The sequence below is a fragment of the Tamandua tetradactyla genome, chromosome 7 (genome assembly GCF_023851605.1).
Source record: "Tamandua tetradactyla isolate mTamTet1 chromosome 7, mTamTet1.pri, whole genome shotgun sequence".
Classification (NCBI taxonomy): domain Eukaryota; kingdom Metazoa; phylum Chordata; class Mammalia; order Pilosa; family Myrmecophagidae; genus Tamandua; species Tamandua tetradactyla.
In genome coordinates, this window is record NC_135333.1 from 11,558,166 (window position 1) to 11,578,103 (window position 19,938).

The 19,938-nt window shown below is 36.1% G+C and overlaps 1 protein-coding gene across 1 annotated transcript in view; it reads left to right on the top strand.

Annotated features, from left to right (window-relative positions):
• FMN2 (formin 2) overlaps nt 1-19,352 on the top strand; it is a 376,404-nt gene extending 357,052 nt beyond the window's left edge. The window contains exon 13 of the mRNA XM_077167810.1: nt 19,199-19,352. Within this exon, the coding sequence (XP_077023925.1) occupies nt 19,199-19,352 (154 nt within the window). The remainder of the gene's footprint in view (nt 1-19,198) is intronic.
• Nucleotides 19,353-19,938: the final 586 nt, after the last annotated feature.

Sequence of the window (19,938 nt, forward strand, 5' to 3'; positions counted from 1 at the left end):
TTGGGTCTTTAAGGTGCATCGATGTTGTACCATAATTGAACCCGGGTCTCCTGCATGGCAGGCGAGAATTATACCACGGAACTACCCTCACACCCCCTATCTTTTAATTTTTAAGTTTTTAACTATATGTTTTGAAACTATATTGTTTTTATCACCTAGGTAGAATGCTCTTTTTTTATCACTGTGTGATATCCCTCGTTATTTCCATTAGTGCTTTTTTACCTTAAATTTTATATTGTTTAATATTAATATTTCTTCACCAGCTTTCTTTCATTGTCCTGGTATCTGTCTTTTGTAAGTAGCATTTATCTATAATTTTATTTTGATATCCAATCAGAGACTTTTAAAAATAAGTTATTTAAATTATGTTATGTTTATTATTATTGCTGATAAATTTGGATTTATTTTTACTAACTTAGTAAATGCTTAAATGTGTGTGTGTGTGTTTTCCTCTGCTTTCTTCTCCTTTTCTGCTTCCTACTGGATGAAAACGTTTTCTTTATTCCTTCTTTTGACCCTATGCTGGATTGGAATTTGTAGATTTTTCTTCTGTAAATTTATCCTTAATATATACTGAAGTTACTAAGTATCTTTTTCTCTTCCTAGGCAATACAAGGAATGTATAACTATGCTCTAATTTCCTTGTTGTCATGAGTTTTATTTTCATCAGATTTAAGCACAAAAATCAATGAACATTTAAGAATTAATATTTTATTAAGCAAATAACTGCATTTAATGAATTTCTCTTCTTACTATTCTTTCTAGACTCTATTTCCAGGCTAATTTGTCTTCTTGCTGTGGAACATTCTTTAATATTGCTTTCGCTGAGGGTCTCCTGTCATGGCTGCTTCCTTGACCCATGAGTTTTGTAGAAGTGCATTTTTAAATTTCCAAACATGGTTTTGTCTTTTTTCCCCCTATCTTAACTACATAAATGTTACATAAAAGAAGAACATCTGCAGGAGAGGGATTCCTTCTGTTTTTTTGAGACTTGCTTTGCAGTCCAGGAGGTGTTGGTATGTGTCAGTGTACTAGCTGTGCTTGAACACAATGGGTGTTACCCCAGTGTTAGATGCAGCATTCTATATCCTTTCACTATTTTAATCTGATTTAATAAAATAATTGAAAATCCACAATCTATATTGATACTTTTTCAGCTTTGATCTATTAGGTATCGAGGATGTATAGTAAAGCCTTCAGTATGATGGTAGATAGGTCCGTTTCTCTTTATAGTTTTGTCTGTTTTTGCTCTGTGTGTTCTGAAAAATCTTTTCTGTACATACAAATTTAGAGCCCCTCTACCCTCGTAGTGAACTACATCTTGTTTTTAGTGCTATCTTTCTCTAATAATATTTTTCCCTGAATTTTTTGTCTGCTATTAATATAAATATATACCAGCTGTTTTTGGTTAGCAGTTGCTTGTTATATCATCTCACACAATTTTACTTTCTTGCTTTCTATGTCTTTTGTAATTATAGAACCTGATATGGGAGTTATTCCGGCTGCATAAGTATATCAATCCCAATTATGCACTCAGTAACTGGGTAATTGACAACTGGGTGTCTGTGAACCTGACGGGCCCACTGTGAGCTTTTCTTTAGCCAGGTTTCCATTATTACCTGACCCTATGGATCCCACCCTAATGGAGGTAGCTGTGATAAGGCTATGCATATCAGGATAGCTGTATCTGCTCAAACTCTGAATCCAGTCATCCTCAAAATGTCTAGGTATTTCCCCTTTTCAGTGTACAGTCAACCAAGGAAATGGTTGCACATTCTTTTGGAGAAGTACTAGGAAATCAATACAGTATATATTTGCCATGGTATTTTAGGGTCCTTTCTTACAGTGACTCAGCCATCCCTTCAGTTAGTGGGCTTTGGATCTGAAATTGTCTCAGTGCCAAAGTTGAGCAAAGGATCATGACTTTTTATTGGGGTGGCCATGCTTAGCCTTCATTCGTACCCTCTTCATTGGTTGTAATTGAGAAGCAGTACCTTTGTTATTTGCCCCTAAGAATACTAAGCTCTATTAACTATCTCTGCTAGTCCCTTGGCTTGGTCCCTGAACTCCCCTGCTACTTGGCTGGCCCCTATTTTTTCAAGACCCCATTTCCCCCATGGATTTTACAAGCCTGGTTTTGTCACTACCTTTTTTACTGTCATCCCTGGCCTATAGGGAACTGTTTAGTGATACTGGCACCCGTCTCACCAGAGCATTCCCAATGGCCTTGGTGAGTACTGAGCCCTCTGGGTCCATTTGTGGAATAATCCATTGCTTAGTTTTCTGGCCTCACATTATCTAAGTGGGTATGCTCAGTCTTCTCCGCATCTTTATACCCTCCTCTTCTGTCTTCCAGGACAGCCCAGTCATGTTTACTTCTCTCCATGTTAGCCATCACTTATGCCTGTCGGAGCTACTCCCTGACTGCCACCTCTACAAGCTGGCTAATTCTTCCAGCACCTTTGTTGTATAATTTCTTTCCTCCTTTATCAGGCTTAGTGCTTCCCTAGCTGGGTCACCTTAATTATTGTGCTGGCAGCCAGTAGAGGAGCTGAGGCAGCTTCTGAGGGAGTTCATTTGTTGGGTTATGGGAGAGTCTTTAGTGTTTTCTGGCATGAAGTGTTAACCCTTACTAGAATGAATGGGCTACATCTACAGACTACTGAAGGTTTCAGGGGTCTTTAGGAGTCACCATTCAGATGTCTCCATCTCTTGTTTCAGGGCTGCAAGTATTCACAACCAGGGTCAACTTTAGCATAGAAAACCTGCCTTCGCTAAGCACTTAAATGTCCCTGGAACTCTGCAACTCTAACTGTGGGATCTTCTTTTTGTTGCTCTGCTGTCTCAGTCCTTCCACTGCAGGAGATAACTGCCTCTTTCCAAGGTACCAAAGAGGCGCTTTAGCTCTCCACTTAGTCTTCAGCTGCTTACTAATATCTTCATTCTCTCATTATCGCATTGCAAGGTATCAGTAAAACTTAATAATAGTTGACTACCTGCATTGACTATGGAAGATGTTGTCCTACCCAAAGCCTGAATCACCACACCTGCAAGGGCATTTCCTCTACCAGTACCTTTTCTCCAGTCAATTATGGTGAAATCTTCAGCAATTAGATGGCCTCTCTGTGCCAGGGACTAACTGTCTCCCACCTACACATTAGGATAGCGGGATGGTGAGTGAACCAATCTCAGGACTTCATCTAGCAAGATGTTTTAAGACCACTCCTGGCATTACTTCTCTTGGTTCAGCTCCTCAAAGAAGCAGATGCCAAAACAGAATATACTGGGGAAGAAGTGGGAAAGAAGCCAGAGGAACAGGGTAGCTGTTATGCTTCAGTGCAGGTTCCACCATTGTAGAGGAGAGAGAAAGAGAGAAAGTTGGGTAGAAAAAGTCTGAGGCTGCAATGCAGTTATAAAAAGTTATAGCAATGTCAGTAGAAAGTCCCTAAGCCAAAGGCACCCTTTAGAGGAGTCGAGTGTTTCTTAAGATTGTGCCTTAATTAATATCCCTGCTGCATTCCGTCATCGACTGGTAGCAATCTTTGGCCCCTATGCAAGTGATATAGTCAGTTTCAGAGCACAGCAGCTGAGGCCCTTGATCAGTTATGTTCTCTGTAGTTGGAAGTCTGGGGAGGTCTCAGAGATTTATTCTCATGGCTGTAATAGAAATGGTACATTTTATGTCTTATTTTTTTCAGTTATATATTGATTTATATTCTGCCTTGTTGCAGAAATAATTTCAAATTAGATATCCATTAAAACTACAATTAATGACAAAGTCATGGGATTTTAAACATAAAAAAGAATGTGGTTGTCATTTAGTCTAGTGATGTTTTCAAACCTTTTTTTCTTTCAGCTTTAGAATTCAATCTTTCTCAAACTCCTAATATATAAAAGTAGAGCTATTGGAGTACTCCTGAACCATATTTGTTCGTGCATAGGCCTTCTTGGAGTTTATAGATGAGGTTCAGAGATTTTTCCAAAGTCACACAGCAAATTGGTGGCAGGAATGAAAGTCCAGTCCTCCTGATTTCCAGTCCAGTGCTCCATTGTCTAAAGCATGATATCTCGCAGACATCTTCTGAAAATGGACCCCGGCAGAGAGGGGCTAGTTTTGCCATCTGACATTTCAACAGTTGGTGATAACAGGATCATCCACCCAGAACAAAATAAAATAAAAACAAAAGCAAAAAGTCCTGTCATTCTCAGATCCTCCCTCCGGTGCCTCAGTAGGAGAGCACTCAAGTTGAACACTAATGCAAATTTAAGTTGGGAAGATAGCTATGTTGCAAGACCTGTATTTCTCTTATTTTTAAAGGTTACTCTTAAAAGAACAACTATTAAGTCAATATCTTTAACCCATTCCAAAATAATGCAATACCTTTAACTTATTGAACTGCTCTCATCACCATTCCACATATTGTTGCCCAGTATTTTAGGTCTTTCTTCATCTATTTCTGTGAAAGATATAAGACTGTGTTTAGGTTCTGTTTTTTGATTTTAACATAAGGACATCCAGTTGTTCCAGGAGCATTTTTTTTTAAAGATTGTGCTTTCTCCATTGAACTGCCTTTATTCCTTTGTCAAAATTCACTTGTCTATTCAGAGGAGCCTATTTCTGAGTAGTCTGTTTTATTCCATACATGTATATTTCTTTTCTTTCACCAATATACCATGCTGTCTTAATTACTTGGCTTTATGTAAGTGTTGACTGAAATCAGGTAACGTGAGTCCTCTAACTTTGTTGTTCTTTATTATTTATTGTGTTGGCTGTTCAAGGTGTTTTGCCATTTCATATAAAATTCAGAATCAGTTTATGGATACCTTTAAAATTGCCTGAGGAAATTTTGATTGGGATTGCACAGAATTTATAGATCAAGTTATGAAAACTTGACATCTTAATAATGTTGAGTCCTCCATCCTATGAACATGTAATAATATCTGTCCATTTACTTAAGCCTTCCTTGATTTTTTACCAGTATTTTATAGTTTTTTGCACATGTAGGTTCTTTTTGTATTTTGTTAGTTTATTTTAGGATGAAGGCAGAAAGCACAACAGAGAAAGAGAGTTTTGATGGTGAAAATCTGAAACAATTAGTTTAGTACTTTGCTAAAGTAAGTAGTTGTGAATAGGATAAAGGCCATGCAAGTTGAGCACTTAGTCTTGATTGAGAGGTACCACTTTTTTCCCCTTGGAGATGAAGGTGAAATGATGAAGTGATGTAGATAGAAAGAGACATTTGGTGGTGATGCAAAATTATATACATTAGTAAAGTGAGCTTTGTTTTGTTTGGGAGGGCAGAATCAAGGGCTTAGAAAGAATAGGTATCAATTCTGAGAGGACGTATAAGCCACAGGAGATGAGAGAAAAGGTGTTGACTTTAACATTTTTGACCATAGTTTTAGGGACTTACCTTTCTGATCTTTTTTTATCAATGTAGGTGTCAACTTACTCTGTCCCCTCAGGGCCAACCAGTGTCTGAAAATGTGTCACTTGAAATTTCAAGCTTCTCTTCTAACTTTTGTATGAGCTGATACTTGTTCTTGTGTTGAATTTTCTTTTTTCAGACAGCAGTGGGCTGCTTTGAGATCAGAATTACCCTGAAGGTGTAAATACCATAGTTCTTAATTTTAAAAGAAAAGAAATACCAGGTTGTCCTTTTACCATTCTAAATTCCTCTGCTTTTCCATTGCCTGGAGCAAAATGGTTGGAGTAAGAGTATTCTTTGTGCTTTTTTTAGAAAACATAGAAGACCTCTCATAGGCCTTTTAATAATGAATGAAAAGGGGCTTATTCTTACTATTTGGAGTAATAAAATTTGTTACACTTCATATAAGATCCTGTAGGGGGGTGGAAGATGAAGATGAAAATGAAGATGATTTAGGATTCCAAAAATTGCAGTTACTTGTGGAAGAATTTAACTGAAAATAGATCTTTTCTCTTGAGATTTTAATTTGTTCTGGAGAAAAATATTACAAAATCCAACGTTGCACAATAAAACAGGCAAAAGCAAGGGAAGATTTATGACGACGATCCTTGGCAGTTCATTTAAACTAGTATGCTCTTTTGGCCTTGTATTTAATAGTAAAATACTTTATGTTCTTGTTTCTGCCTATACAAACTAAATTGAGTTGTATATGTGCAATTCTCATTCTGCTTATAAACTCATTTAGTGCCTGCTCTTTTCTCTGTACTCCAAAAGAACCATGATGTTGAGAGAATGAAAGAAGAGAGAAGGTCAAAAAGGAAACCTAGAGGAAAGCAACCCCCCCAGGTCCATTTAGACAGGACTAGGGCTAAATTTTGGCCAATCGAATGGCCCATCCAATCAAAGATGTATATGTAAGAAACAACCTCATCAGACCTCCTCGTTCCCAGGGTTCCAGCCACCAGTACAGACATAGCAGTGCCTCAGAATAGCCTGAACTGCCACGTTAGCATTTGAGCCACAGAGGGAGGACTTTGGTCCCACGTCTTTTTGGCATTAGGATTAGAGGGAGAGGAAATTAATAAATGCCCATCCCTGTCTGTGCAGAATTTGGAGACCAAGCATTATGAGAACAACAGCTCACATCTGAATTGTGGGATACTAGCTGTACTTACAGCTCCAGCTATGTTTGTGGGGGGAGGGGGAAGGGGAGGTTGAATGAAATGGATTTACTTCTTTTAGCAGACCTTGTTTATTGGCTGTTGACTGTAATATGTCTGTTAATTTTGCCAGCCCTACATAACCACTAATCTAATTTTGTCTCTATAGTTTTTTTTTATATTTAAAGAATACTAAAATATGACTGTTAACTATAGTCCATAGTTTGCATTAGGTGGATTTTCCCCATATACCACCCTATTATTAACACCTTGTACTTGTGATGTACATTTATTATAGTTCATGAAAGAACGTTCTTGTATATCTACTATTCACCACATGGTTCACTATGTTATACAGTCCCATGTTTTAACCTCTAATTTGCTTCTAATAGCATGCACAACCTGAAGCTACCACTTTCATCCACATTTACACACATAAGTCAGCACTGTTGATTATACTCACATTTACCATGAACCTTAATAGAAATTCTGCACAAATTAAGCATTCACTCCCCATTTTCTATCCCTATTATATCTTCTAGTGACCTATATTCTAGATGTTAACCTTATGAGCTTGCTTAATATTTAGTTCATATTAGTGGGAGCATAGAATATTTGTCCTTTTGTGTCTTGCTTATTTCACTCAACATAATATCTTTCAGATTCATCTATGTTGTTGCATGCATCAGGACTTTGTGACTTCTTACTGTGGAACAATATTCCTTCATCTGTATGTGCCACATTTTGCCTATCCATTCATCTGTTGATGGATGCTTGGGTTGCTTCCATCTTTTGGAAATTGTGACTAATGCTGCTGTGAACCATCAGTGTGCAAATGCCTATTCATGTCCCTACTTTAGATTCTTTGGGATATATACCTAGTAGCAGTATTGCTTCTAATTAGCAATTTTATGCTTAGTGCTCTAGTTTGCTAGCACCTGGAATGCAATATACCAGGAATGGAATGGCTTTTAAAAAGGAAAATTTAATAAGCTGCTAGTTTACAGTTCTAAGGCCGAGAAAATGTCCCAATTAAACAAGTCTATAGAAATGCCCAATCTAAGGCATCCAGGGAAAGATACCTTGGTTCAAGAAGGCCGATGAAGTTCAGGGTTTCTCTCTCAAGTGGAAAGGCACACAGCGAACACAGTCAGAGTTTCTCTCTCATCTGGTGGGGCACATGGTGAATATGGTCAGGTTTCCTCTCTCATCTGGAGGGGTACATGGCAAACACATCATCTGCTAGCTTCTTCTCCTGGCTGCCTGTTTCATGACGCTCCCTGGGAGGTGTTTTCCTTCTTCATCTCTGAAGCGCTGACTCATGGACTCTCTGCTTTGTGGTGCTGCCACATTCTCTGCTCTCTCTGAATCTTCATTCTCCAAAATATTTCCTCTTTTATAGGACTCCAATAAACCAATCAAGACCCACCCAAATGGGTGGAGACACATCATCACCTAATCCAATTTAACAACCACTCTTGACTAAATCACATCATCCAGGGAGATGATCTGATTACAGTTTCAAACATACAGTATTGAATAGGGCCTACTCCACCTTAATGAAATGGAATTTTGATCAAAACATGGCTTTTCTAGGGGGCATACATCCTTTCAAACTAGCACATATAGCTTCCTGAGAAACCACCACACTGTCTTCTACAGTGGCTGTACCATTTTACATTCCCACTAGCAGTGAATGAGTGTTCTTCTTTCTCCACTACTCTTCAACACTTCTAGCTTCCTGGGTTTTTTTAAGTGGCCATTCTAATAGGTGTGAAATAATATCTCATTTAGGTTTTGATTTGCATTTCCCTAATAACTAGTGATGTTGAGCAGCTTTTCATGTACTTTTTGGCCACTTGCATTTCCTCTTTGGAAAAAATGTTTATTCAAATCTTTTGTCCATTTTTTGATTGGATTGTTTATTTTTATTATTGAACTGAAGGATTTCTTTATGTATTCGGGCTATTAAACCCTGATTGGTTATGGTGTTTCCAAGTATTTTATTTTCCCCTTGAGTGGGCTGTCTTTTCACTTTCTTGGCAAAGTCCTTCGAAGCACAGAAGTTTTTAGTTTTAGGAGGTCCCATTTATCTTTTTTTTCTTTTATTGCTCATGCTTGAGGTGTGAAAGTCTAAGAAACCATTGTGTACCACAAGATCTTGAAGATTCTTCCCTACATTTTCACTAGGAGTTTCATGGTTCTGATTCTTATTTAGGTATATGATTCACTTTGAGTTAGTATTTGTGTAAGGTATGATCCTCTTTCTTTCTTTTGGATATGGATATCCAGTTCTCCCAGCACTACTTCTTGAAGAGACTATTCTGTCCCAGTTGGGAGGACTTGGCAGCTTTGTCAAATATCAATTAGCCATAGATGTGAGGATCTGTTTCTGAACTCTTTAATTGGATTATATTGTTCTGTATATCTGTCTTTATGCCAGTGCCATACTATTTTGACCACAGTAGCTTTGTAATGCTTTAAAGTCAGGAATTGTGAGTCCTCCAACCTCATTCTTTTTCAGGATGTTTTTATCTGTTTGAGACCTTTATCCTTTCAAATAAGTTTGTGATTAGCTTTTCCAGGCCTGGAAAGTAAGTTGTTAGAATTTTGATTGGGATTGTGCTGAATCTGTATATCAACTTGGGTAGAATCAACATCTTAATGATATTTGGTCTTCCAATCCATGAACAAAGAATGTCCTTCCACTTATTTAGGTATTCTTTGATTTCTTTTAGCAGTGTTTTGTAGTTTTCTTTTGTACAAATTTTTGTATCCTTGGTCAAGTTTATTCCTGGACATTTGATTCTTTTCTTGATATTGTAAGTGGAATTTTTTTCTTGATTTCCTCAGATTCCTCATTACTAATGTGTATAACACTACTGATTTTTGCACGTTGACCTTGTATCCCACCATTTGCTAAATATATTTTTGGTTCTAGTAGCTTGTTGTTTTTTTGTGGAAAGTTTCTGTATATAGGTTCATGTCATCTTCAAATAGTGAAAGTTTTACTTCTTCCTTTCCAATTTTGATTGCCTTTTATTTCTTTTTCTTGACTAACTGTTCTTGCTAGTATTTCTGTCACAATGTGGAATAACAGAGGGGACAGTGGGCATCCTTGTCTTGTTCCAGCTCTTAGAGGGAAACTTTTAGTTTTCCATCATTGAATAAGATATTAACTATGGGTTTTTCATATATGCCCTTAATCATGTTGAAGAGGCTCCCTTCTAATCCTGTCTTTCAAAGTTTTTTTTTAATGAAGGAAGGATGCTTGATTTTTTTTAACTACCTTTTCTGCATCAATTGAGATGATCATATGGTTTTTTCTCTTCAATTTGTTAATGTGCTGTATTTCATTAGTTGATTTTCTTGTGTTGAACCATGCTTGCATACCTTTGATAAAACCTACTTAATCATGGTGTATCATTCTTTTGATGTGTTACTGGATTTGATTTACAAGTATTTTGTTGATAATTTTTACAGCCGTCATCATTAGAGAACTAGTTCTGTAATTTTCTTTTCTTGCAGTGTCTCTGTCTAGCTTTGGTATTAGGACTATGTTGGCTTCACAGCATGAGTTAGGTTGCAGTTTTGGTTTGCTAAAGCTTCTGGAGTGTAATATACCAGAAATGGGTCACCTTTTATAAAGAGGATTTATCAAGTTACAAACCTGCAGTTCTAAGGCCTTAAATATGTCCAAACTAAAGCATCCACACCAAGATAACTGCAAAATAAAGCTGAATGACGTCTGAGATTTCTCTGTCAGCTGGGAAGGCAGATGGCCGGCATCTAAGCTCCTTGCTCCCATTTTGTTGCTTTGTGCTTCTGACTCCAGTGGCTTCCTCTCGAGGTTTCTGTGGGCCCTCACTTACCTTCTCTGTATCAGCTCTCTCCAGGTTCTGACTTGCTTAGCATCTCATGGGAAGGCACATGGCAATGTCCACTTGACTCAGGTTTCAAATGGCTCTCCAAACATCTTTGTCAGCCCTCTAAGCATCTCTAAATGTCTGCATCTGACATTTCTCCAAGATGTTTTCACTTTTAAATGACTCCAGCAAATAATTAAGACCCATGTTAAATGGGCAGAATCATATCTCCATCTAATCAAAATCCACAATTGGGTATATCACATCTCCATGGAAACAACCTAATCAAAAGGTCTCTCCACAGTTGGGTGTGTCACATCTCCATGGAGAAAACCTAATCAAGAGTTCTTACCCTATAGTATTAGATCAGAATTAAAAGAATATTGCTTTTCTGGGGTTACATAACAGTTTCAAACCAGCACAGTGATATTCCCTCTTCTTTAATTTTTTGGAAGAGTGTGAGCAGGATTGATATTAACTCCTCTTGGAATGTTTGTTAGCATTCAACTGTGAATCCATCTAATCCTGGGCTTTTCTTTGTTGAAAGGTTTTTGATGACTGATTCTATCTCTTTTCTTGTAATTGGTCTTTGAGGTCTTCTATTTCTTGTTTAGTCAGTGTATGTTGTTCATGTGTTTCTAGGAATTTGTGTATTTCATCTAGGTTACCTAATTTGTTAGCAGACAGTTATTCATAGTATCCTCTTATGATCCTTTTCATTTCTGTGGGATCAATAATAATACCTTCCATTTCATTTCTGATTTTATTTGTGTCTTCTCTTTGTATTATTTTTGTCAGTCTAGCTAAGCGTTGGCCAATTTTATTGCTATTAAAGAACTAACCTTGATTTTGTTTATCCTCTCTATTTTTTAAATTCTCAATTTCATATATTTCTGCTCAAGTCTTTTTATTTTTCCTTCTGCTTTCTTTGGGATTAGTTTGCTGTCCTTTTTCTTGTTCCTTCAGATGTTCAGTGAAGTCTTTAATTTTAGCTCTTTCTTCTTTCTTAAAATAAGAATTTATGGCTATAAATTTCCATGCTACCTTTGCTGCATCACATAAGTTTAAATAACTTGTGTTCTCATTTTCATTCATCTCAGATAATTACTGATTTCTCTGGCAATTTATTCTTTGGCCCACTGATTGTTTGAGTGTATATTGTGTAACCTCCATATATTTGTGAATTTTCTGGTTCCTTGCATGCTGTTGTTTTCCAGCTCTATTTCATTATGGTCAGAGAAAGTACTTTGTTTAATTTCAGTCTTTTCAAATTTATTGAGTCATGTTTTGAGACTCAAAATTGTGGTCTATCCTGAAGAATGACCCATGAGCACTTGAGAAGAATGTATATCCTGCTGTTTTAGCATGCAATGTTCTATATATGTCTGTTAGGTTTGCTTCATTTATCTGATTATTCAAGTTCTTTGTTGTCTTGTTGACTCTCTGTCTAGATGTTTTATCTATTGATGAAAGTGATGTAGTGAAGACACAAATCTTACTGTAGAGATATACATCTATTTCTCCCTTCAGTTTTGCCAGTGTTTTTATCTTGTCTTTTGGTACCTGGGTTAGATGTCTAAATATTTATGATTCTTCTTGGTAAAGTGTGCCTTTTATTGCTGTATAGTATCCTTCTTTATCTCATAACAGTTTTGCATTTAAAGGTTATTTTATCTGATATTAGCATAGCTACTCCAACTCTTTTTTTGGAAATTGCTTGTCTGGAATATCTTTTGTGTCCCTGGGTCTAAGATGAGTCTCTTGTAGTCAGCATATAGATGGATTGTATTTTTTTATCCAATCTACCAGTCTTTGTCTTTGGATTGGAGACCTTTACATTCAATATTATTACTGTAAAAAAGCCATTTTATCCTTTGGCTTTTATATGCCATATTTTATTTTTATCTCTCTTTTTACCCTTTTTGTTGCCCTTACTGATACTCTTCATTTCTACACTCTTATCCAATCCTCACTCTCCTGTCTTTTGCTTTCAGCCAACAGAACTCTCTTTAGAAATTCTTGTAAGGCAGGTGTCTTGTTGATTAACCTTTTCTATTTCTTGTTATCTGTGAAAATTTTAAGCTCTCTCTTATATTTGAAGGATAGTTTTGTCAGATAAAGAATTTTTGGCTGGCAGTTTTTCTCTTTCAGTTACCCTAAATAAATCAATAGTTAGTCTTATTGAGCATCCTTGTATGTGATGAATTACTTTTCTCTTGTTGCTTTCAAAAATCTCTCTGTTTTTGGCATTTGACATTCTGATTAGCATGTGTCTTGGAATAGGTCTATTAGGATTTATTCTGTTTCAAGTATGTTGTACTTCTTGGGCATGTTTATCTTGGACTTTAAAAGAGTTGGAAAATTTTCAGTCATTATTTCCTCAAATATTCTTTATACTCCTTTTCCCTTCTCTTCTACTTCTGCAATGCCCATAACATGTAAGTTTGAGCATTTCATGCTGTCTTTAAGTTCCCTGAAACTCTGCTCAAATTTTTTCATTTTTTTCTCTGTTTGTTCTTCTGTCTGTATGATTTCAGATGACCTGTCCTCCAGTTCACTGATCCTTTATTCTTTCTGTTCACGTATGCTGTTGTATGCCTCTAGTGTATTTTAAATCTTGTTTATTATGCCTTTCATTACTATAAGTTCTGTTATTTTTCTTCACATGCTGTCAAATAATTCTTTTTACTCACCCAGTGTCCTCTTATCTCTTTAGCAATATTTTCCTTCATCTCCATGAGTTGATTTAGGAAATTTATTTGAACATCTTTGATTAATTGTTACAAATTCTGTGTCTCCTCTGACTTCTTAGTTTGTTCCTTTGACTGAAACATGTTTTCCTGCTTCTTGGTATGGCTTGTAATTTTTTACTGATATTTAGGTATCTGATTGTCTCTATGTATTTACTCTGATGGTTAGTTTCTCTCTCTTGCCTAGGGTTTTATTGTTGATTGGCTTTGAGTTACGACTCTTCTTTGACACTTGGTTCAACTTATTCTAGGTCTTAAGAATTGCTCATGTTTGATCAAAGCAGTGCCGGGGGCCCACAAAGGGGTTCAGACCAGATCTAGTGGGCCCTGGAGAGAGGGTTAGTAAAGATGCCAATAAACCTTTTTTTTTTTAGCTCACCATTTTTTTAGCACGTATCACTCTATGGCAAACTATTTCCTACAGTTCTAAGGAAGGAGTATGTTGTCTCAACATCCACAGGCTCCAACCCTGTTGGTGGTGGTCTTGACACAATGTCCACAGGGACCCCTGACTGGAACAAGCTTGGAACCGTGATTCAGAGCTGGGGTTGGTCATCCTATCTCATTGATCAGAGGCCATGCTTGTCATTTGGGCTTGACCTCCATGTCCCTCTCTTTCTACACCAAACAGCCACAGACAGACAGAGGCTGCTTGCCTCAAGGGCGGGTGATGGGTGCTGGCTGCTGCCACATTGCAGTTCACTTGCAGTTTCTTTGCTGCAGCTTCTCAGTCTCCCCATTTCATTCATTCCTGGATGCTTTCTGCCTGTTCACTATCTACTTTTGGAGGAGTGTTTCCTGCAGCTCCCTGCTTTACCATCTTTCCTGGAAGTTTCCCCTAGAATGCTTTTGTTGCTAAGTTCTTTTTTTTTTTTTTTTGTATAATTGAAAGTATTTCAAAAAGAGCTTAGGTTATTTTAGGTATGCTTCAGATTCTTGAGAATAAATATTGGGAGATACTTATCATTTTCTGAAGATTATCATGGAAGGGTTTATCCTTTTTGAAGCATGTATTTGACAGCATAGAAACTGTTCAGAAGGTGTTCAAAGCCTAAGCACATCAGTGAATGTCTGGGAGCTATAAATATGAGGCATAACACAATTAATTCTTTGTCCAATTCCCTCTTTTAACCTCTAAATGCAGTAAAATTGTTCTTCAAGTAAATAAATGAACAGAGTTTGCTTTTCTTTTTTATTATCTTTGCTCTGCCATTCTGGCACATAGTGGTTAACCACTTGCTCACTGATAAATTAAATGAACACAGTAATGCCCTCTTCCAGAACTTCAACAGATACAGCAGTAGGTGCTGTCATACTTGTTGGGCTTAAATTCAAGGTTTCATATAGCACTTGGTCAGGGGTAATTCTTGTTTATTCATGGGAAGTAATAAAATAGGATTAAGAAAAAAAGATATTTATATAATATTTCTTTTGCAGAGACCATGTTTCTCCATATAGATCATAGCTTATGGTGAGAAAATGCTATTATAGGATAATTACTAGCAGCTCTTTGTGCTGTCATAAAAACCAAATTTTGAGTCATTCCTAGTATGCATAGTTCCCTGACAGAGAATTATCTTAAAAATAGATGAGAAGCTTAAAAGAATATAATTCTCAGTTTGCGGTGTGGCCCCTTTTCAAATAAGGAAATAAAAAGCTGCCTATTTTTATCTGTGGAACATAACTCATAGTCAAAAACAATATCCAATGGAGGTCTAGAAAGTAATCTTCTGGCCTTTTAAAAATCATTTCTGTAATACTATTTTTAAAGTTCCTTATTTTTAAAAGTAATCTCTCTCTGTGTGTGTGTGTGTGTGTGTGTGTGTGTGTGTGTGAGAGAGAGAGAGATTAAAAAGAAATCCTTACTATGGAAAAGTTAAAGTATGTACAAAGATAAACAGAATAGTACAGTGATCCTCCATATACTCATCACTCAGCTTCAGCTATTCTCAATTCATAGTCAGTTTGGTTTCATTTATGCCCTTCCCGCTTGTCCACTCCCATATTATTTTTGAAGCACATCCCCAACAGCCCTAATTTCATCCATAGATATTTTAGTGTGTGTTACTAAAAGATACCCTTTCTAAAAAACCACAACCAATGTAATCCCTACAAATCTTGTCTTAATATCACTAAATAGCCTCTCAGTGTTCAGAATTCTAATTAGGTCACATGTTATAAATGTTTTTTTGTGTTTTCTTGGTTTATTTGAAATAGGATATAAATACATTCCAACCATTGCAATTAGTGAATCTCTTAAATCTTTTAAAAGTTCTCCTCCAACACTTAATTTTTTCCTTTGAAATTTATTCATTGGAGAAACTAGATCATTTGTCCTGTAGAGTTTTTCCAGTCTGGAGTTTCCTGATTCTGTCCCAGTGGTGCAGTGTAATATGAACCTCTTATTCTGTATTTCCTGCATATTTGTAATCAGCTCTAAATATCTGATCAATTTCAAGGTTGGTTATTTTGACCAAATTACTTCATCGGTGGTAGCATGTTCTACCAAGAGGAAGCACATAATGTTTGGTTGTGTCTTTTTGTAATGTTACTGCCTTTGAAAATCAGTATCTAGATGCATTAATCCATTGTGAAATGTATTGTAAAATGGTGATGTTTTAATTTTTCTTTCAGCTATTAAGTGAGACACTTTATATTTAAAGAGAAACTGCCTCTGATTTACCATAAAATTGTTCACTGGTGTGGTTTGTATAGGAAATGCATAATCAGTGCCTGATTCTTCTCCTCATCTACCAATTTTCAGAGTAATGAAGTAGCTCTCCCTCTCCCTCCCCCATCTCTCTCTCTGTCCCTCCCCTCCCCCTCCCTGTCCCTCCCTCCCTCCCTCTCTCTGAGTGTGTGTATATATTGTAATGATGTGATTTAGTCCTTTGCAGTAACTGTTCTTACTTATGTACAAAATATTCCATCTTTAGCCATTAGGAACCTTTTCAGGTTCACTTCTAAATTGTTTCGTCATAACTTTCCTTGCTATCTTTTGTGATAAGACACTTCGGGTTCATTGTGTACATTTTTTTACCCCAGGCATGGATTGAACCACTTCTCTGGACAGCTCTGGCCCTTTATTTAAATAGTTTTTGAAGAGCACGATCTGGGTTCTAATATTATTTGTTGCTATTGAGTTAGCACTGTGACTAGACTTTTAGTCGGCAGATCTAAAGTTAAAATAAATTAATTCATACCTATATTTCTAATTCAAATTCAGCATAGAGTTTTTGTTATAAGGTTCTATGTTCTATATCCTTTTTCTATATTGACAGTCCTGATTCACCAATACTTAAGTCAATTTCTCTTCTGCTGTCTTGATTTTCTGAAGCTTATTCTCTAATAGATTTCTCAAGAATTGTTCAGGGAACAATATTCCTTGGGCTGTTTCATGTTGAAAATATTTTATCTGCAGCCTTATATTTGAAAATCAGTTTGGATGGATATAAAGCACTTGGCTCTCACTTTTTATCTTTAGTACCTTAAATATGGTACTTCATTGTCTTCTTACATGAAGTTATTGCTGTGTAAAAGTCTGATGATAGTAATATTCTTTTTTTTATAAGGAATTTTGTCTTTTCATTTACTCTTTATGACAACCTTGAAAACCAGGCATTTTCTTCATTTTACAGATGAATGAACTAAAGTTTAGAGATTAAATTACCTGATTAAAGTTAAATGAATAATTCATGACAAAGCCAAAGAAGACATAATTAGAATAATTAACTTTTACTAAATTTGAAAGTCTATGCATACCAAATAATTTAAAAATATCTAGAGGAAACATGACCACATGAGTGTCTATTAATAAATCAACCCCATTTGAATTTAGTTATCATTTAGCTAAAATTTTTAAGAAATATGTATTTATATTTATTCAGTATGCAATATAAAGCATACATTTTGTAGTATAAAATAATAAGCAATATAAAATAAATTACTGCTAAAAAATTTTGCAGACACCTTGCAAGTTCATTTTTTTTCTATTGGATTTGAAAACAATTCTTTACAATAATCTCTATTTTATAGATTAGAAGACTGAGATACAATGATGTTAAATGATTTGCATATATATGTGTATGTGTATATATATATATATATATGTGTGTGTGTATGTATACACACACACACACACATATACATGGTCACAGAGTCAGTATTTAATATCCCAGGTCTTCTCATTCTAAATTCTTTATTCTTTCCTTTATACCATGCTGTCCCATGAAATAACTTTTGTTATAGGATGGCTAAACAGCACATGGACAAGCTATTGTAATTTAGACATGCCCACCACAATCAGACTGGCTTAGTCTTTAATTATCAACTTTATGAAGCTTAAATGCCAGAGAAATGATTTTAAAGATGGTAATCAAAGCATTTGAGACCTAATTTCAGTCTAACAGGTCATAAATATCTTTTAGGCACATAAGGAGAATGACCAGTTTTCCCATGAGGGAAATATGTATATACTCTATCAGTTTTAATAAAATATGACTCAGATATGTCTTTAACCCTGCCATCTACTCTCCTGGCGGTCCTCACACCATCAGCACATATTGTGGATGCATTCTAATGTCATTACTAAGCTGTTGCAGCCAAATTCTCACGTGCCATATTCACTTCACAACCTGGCTCTTACTGAGATTAATTGATTGTACTGTATCATTTTTCTTAGCAGGGTAATTAAAGGAAAATATATAGTTCCTGAGATCCATACATTTTTTCACATCAATGTTTTCATCTTTCCCTAGAACCTCATCTTTCCCTAGAACCTCATCTTTCCCTAGAACCTAGAAAGTGATATTGCTGGGAATCTTGTAAATAAGAGATAACCATATACCGAGTTTGAAAATAGAGCTAACTAGTCACATGTTGGTAACCCATTGTTGGGGTGGCTATGAATTTTTGTTTTAATATATGATACTAGGGCTTCTTTGTCTTCTGATCGAATTTACCTTATGAAACTCATTTTTTAACAATAGCTCCATGAGATGTTTTTCATGTTAGGAATTTAAAATCAAATATGTGACAAGTTGTATAAATATATTTTTAATCAGATAGTACAGCATGGCAAAATCAATTACCTTAGAAATTTTACTTCAAGGTAAGTCAAACTTGAGCACTGTGTAGCAGAAATAGTGCTGGTCCTAGGTCAAACTGGGAAAAAAGAAGCAAAGATTCTTTGAATGCCACCCCTTTTGTAGCATGTCCCAACATAATTCTGACTAGCTGCCTAGGTTCCTCATCAGAACGTCCTCAACTTTATTGGCCTGAGTCCTTTTCCAGGCAGCATGCATGGGGTCAAAAAACTTTGGTTTAGTCATAAATCTACCATTTACTAGTTGTGTGTTTTTTTGTCAAATAACCTTTCTGAACCTCGTTTGAGCTTTATGGAGCTGCACTATGAAGCAGCCTCTGCAGTAGCACCTTCTGTCATCAGTGTGGCCAGAAAAGTCTGTCACTGTGCTGACTCCCATATTGATATCCATTCAATGGTATTACCATGAACTCTGATGGGAGATTTTGTCAGCATATCCTAGACTCTTGCTCATGTTTTCTTCCAGCAGTTAGGAGGCCAGATATTATATAAGTGATAAGATACAATGTAAATATGGAAGACATATTAATCTGGGGACAAATGGCTGATAGTTCATTTGTTCGCAATTTAGAAAGGTAGTATAAGCCCACCAATTCCAACATTTCTGAACTTGACCATGGGTTCCTTTCTGAAATATGTTAGAAACGTAGTAATTGATTTTGAATATATTATTGGACCTCTAGTATTTAGAGGAATCTTGTCAGCTACTACTATCTGTACCAAAACTCTAACATCATACCATAAGAGAGCTGTTGTTGGTGCCTGAAGAGTTTAAATCCTCTTAATAACAACTATGCACGCATGAAATCAACATTTGGATGGAGAAAGAATATTCCATATTGGAAAGTAATTATAGCTTTTATGCTCTTATGTGTGTGTGCTTTGACAGCTTTTTGGAGACTACAGCCTATTTCTTCATGAAACCAAAAATTGGAGAGAAGGAGGTGCCCCCAAATGTTTTCTTCAGTATCTGGCACGAATTCAGCTCTGACTTTAAGGACTTTTGGAAGAAAGAGAACAGACTTATTCTACAAGAGAGGTAGGTCTTTTCATTTGCCCAGGGGCATTTTAAAACTGGTGCTTTATTGGGATGAGGGGAGTACCACTGGGTTGCAAAATGTTATAGCCTAAATTAAAATTAGATGGCCTTCAACCTGGAGTAGTAAGTCTAAGAGAGTGCTGAAATTTGGCAAAATTTGCAACTTGAGTAAAAAGAGTCAGCACAGAGCACGGTATGCTACAGATAGCTGGGAAGCCACATAAAACCAAACCATGTAAGTAGAATTGAAAAATCTACTGGATGATAAACTCTCTCACCTCAAAAGACATCCAGCAAAGACAATAAGGTTATGATGAACCATTAACTCAAATTTCACTGTTAATATAAAAATTTCCCCAAATATCATCAAGAAACACAGATGATTATTTTCTAAAGACTTTTCAAGATTGTTGTAGAATCACACTGCATTCCCTAAAGTAAATTTTTAGGAATGAAGGGAAATTTCCACATGTCAGCAAATGAAATAAAGCCTATGATTATGAAATCCCATAGAGGCATATTAAATATGGTCATGAAAAAAGTTATCCCTCTTAGGGCATAACAAAGCCGGACCTGATGGAAAGATGAAA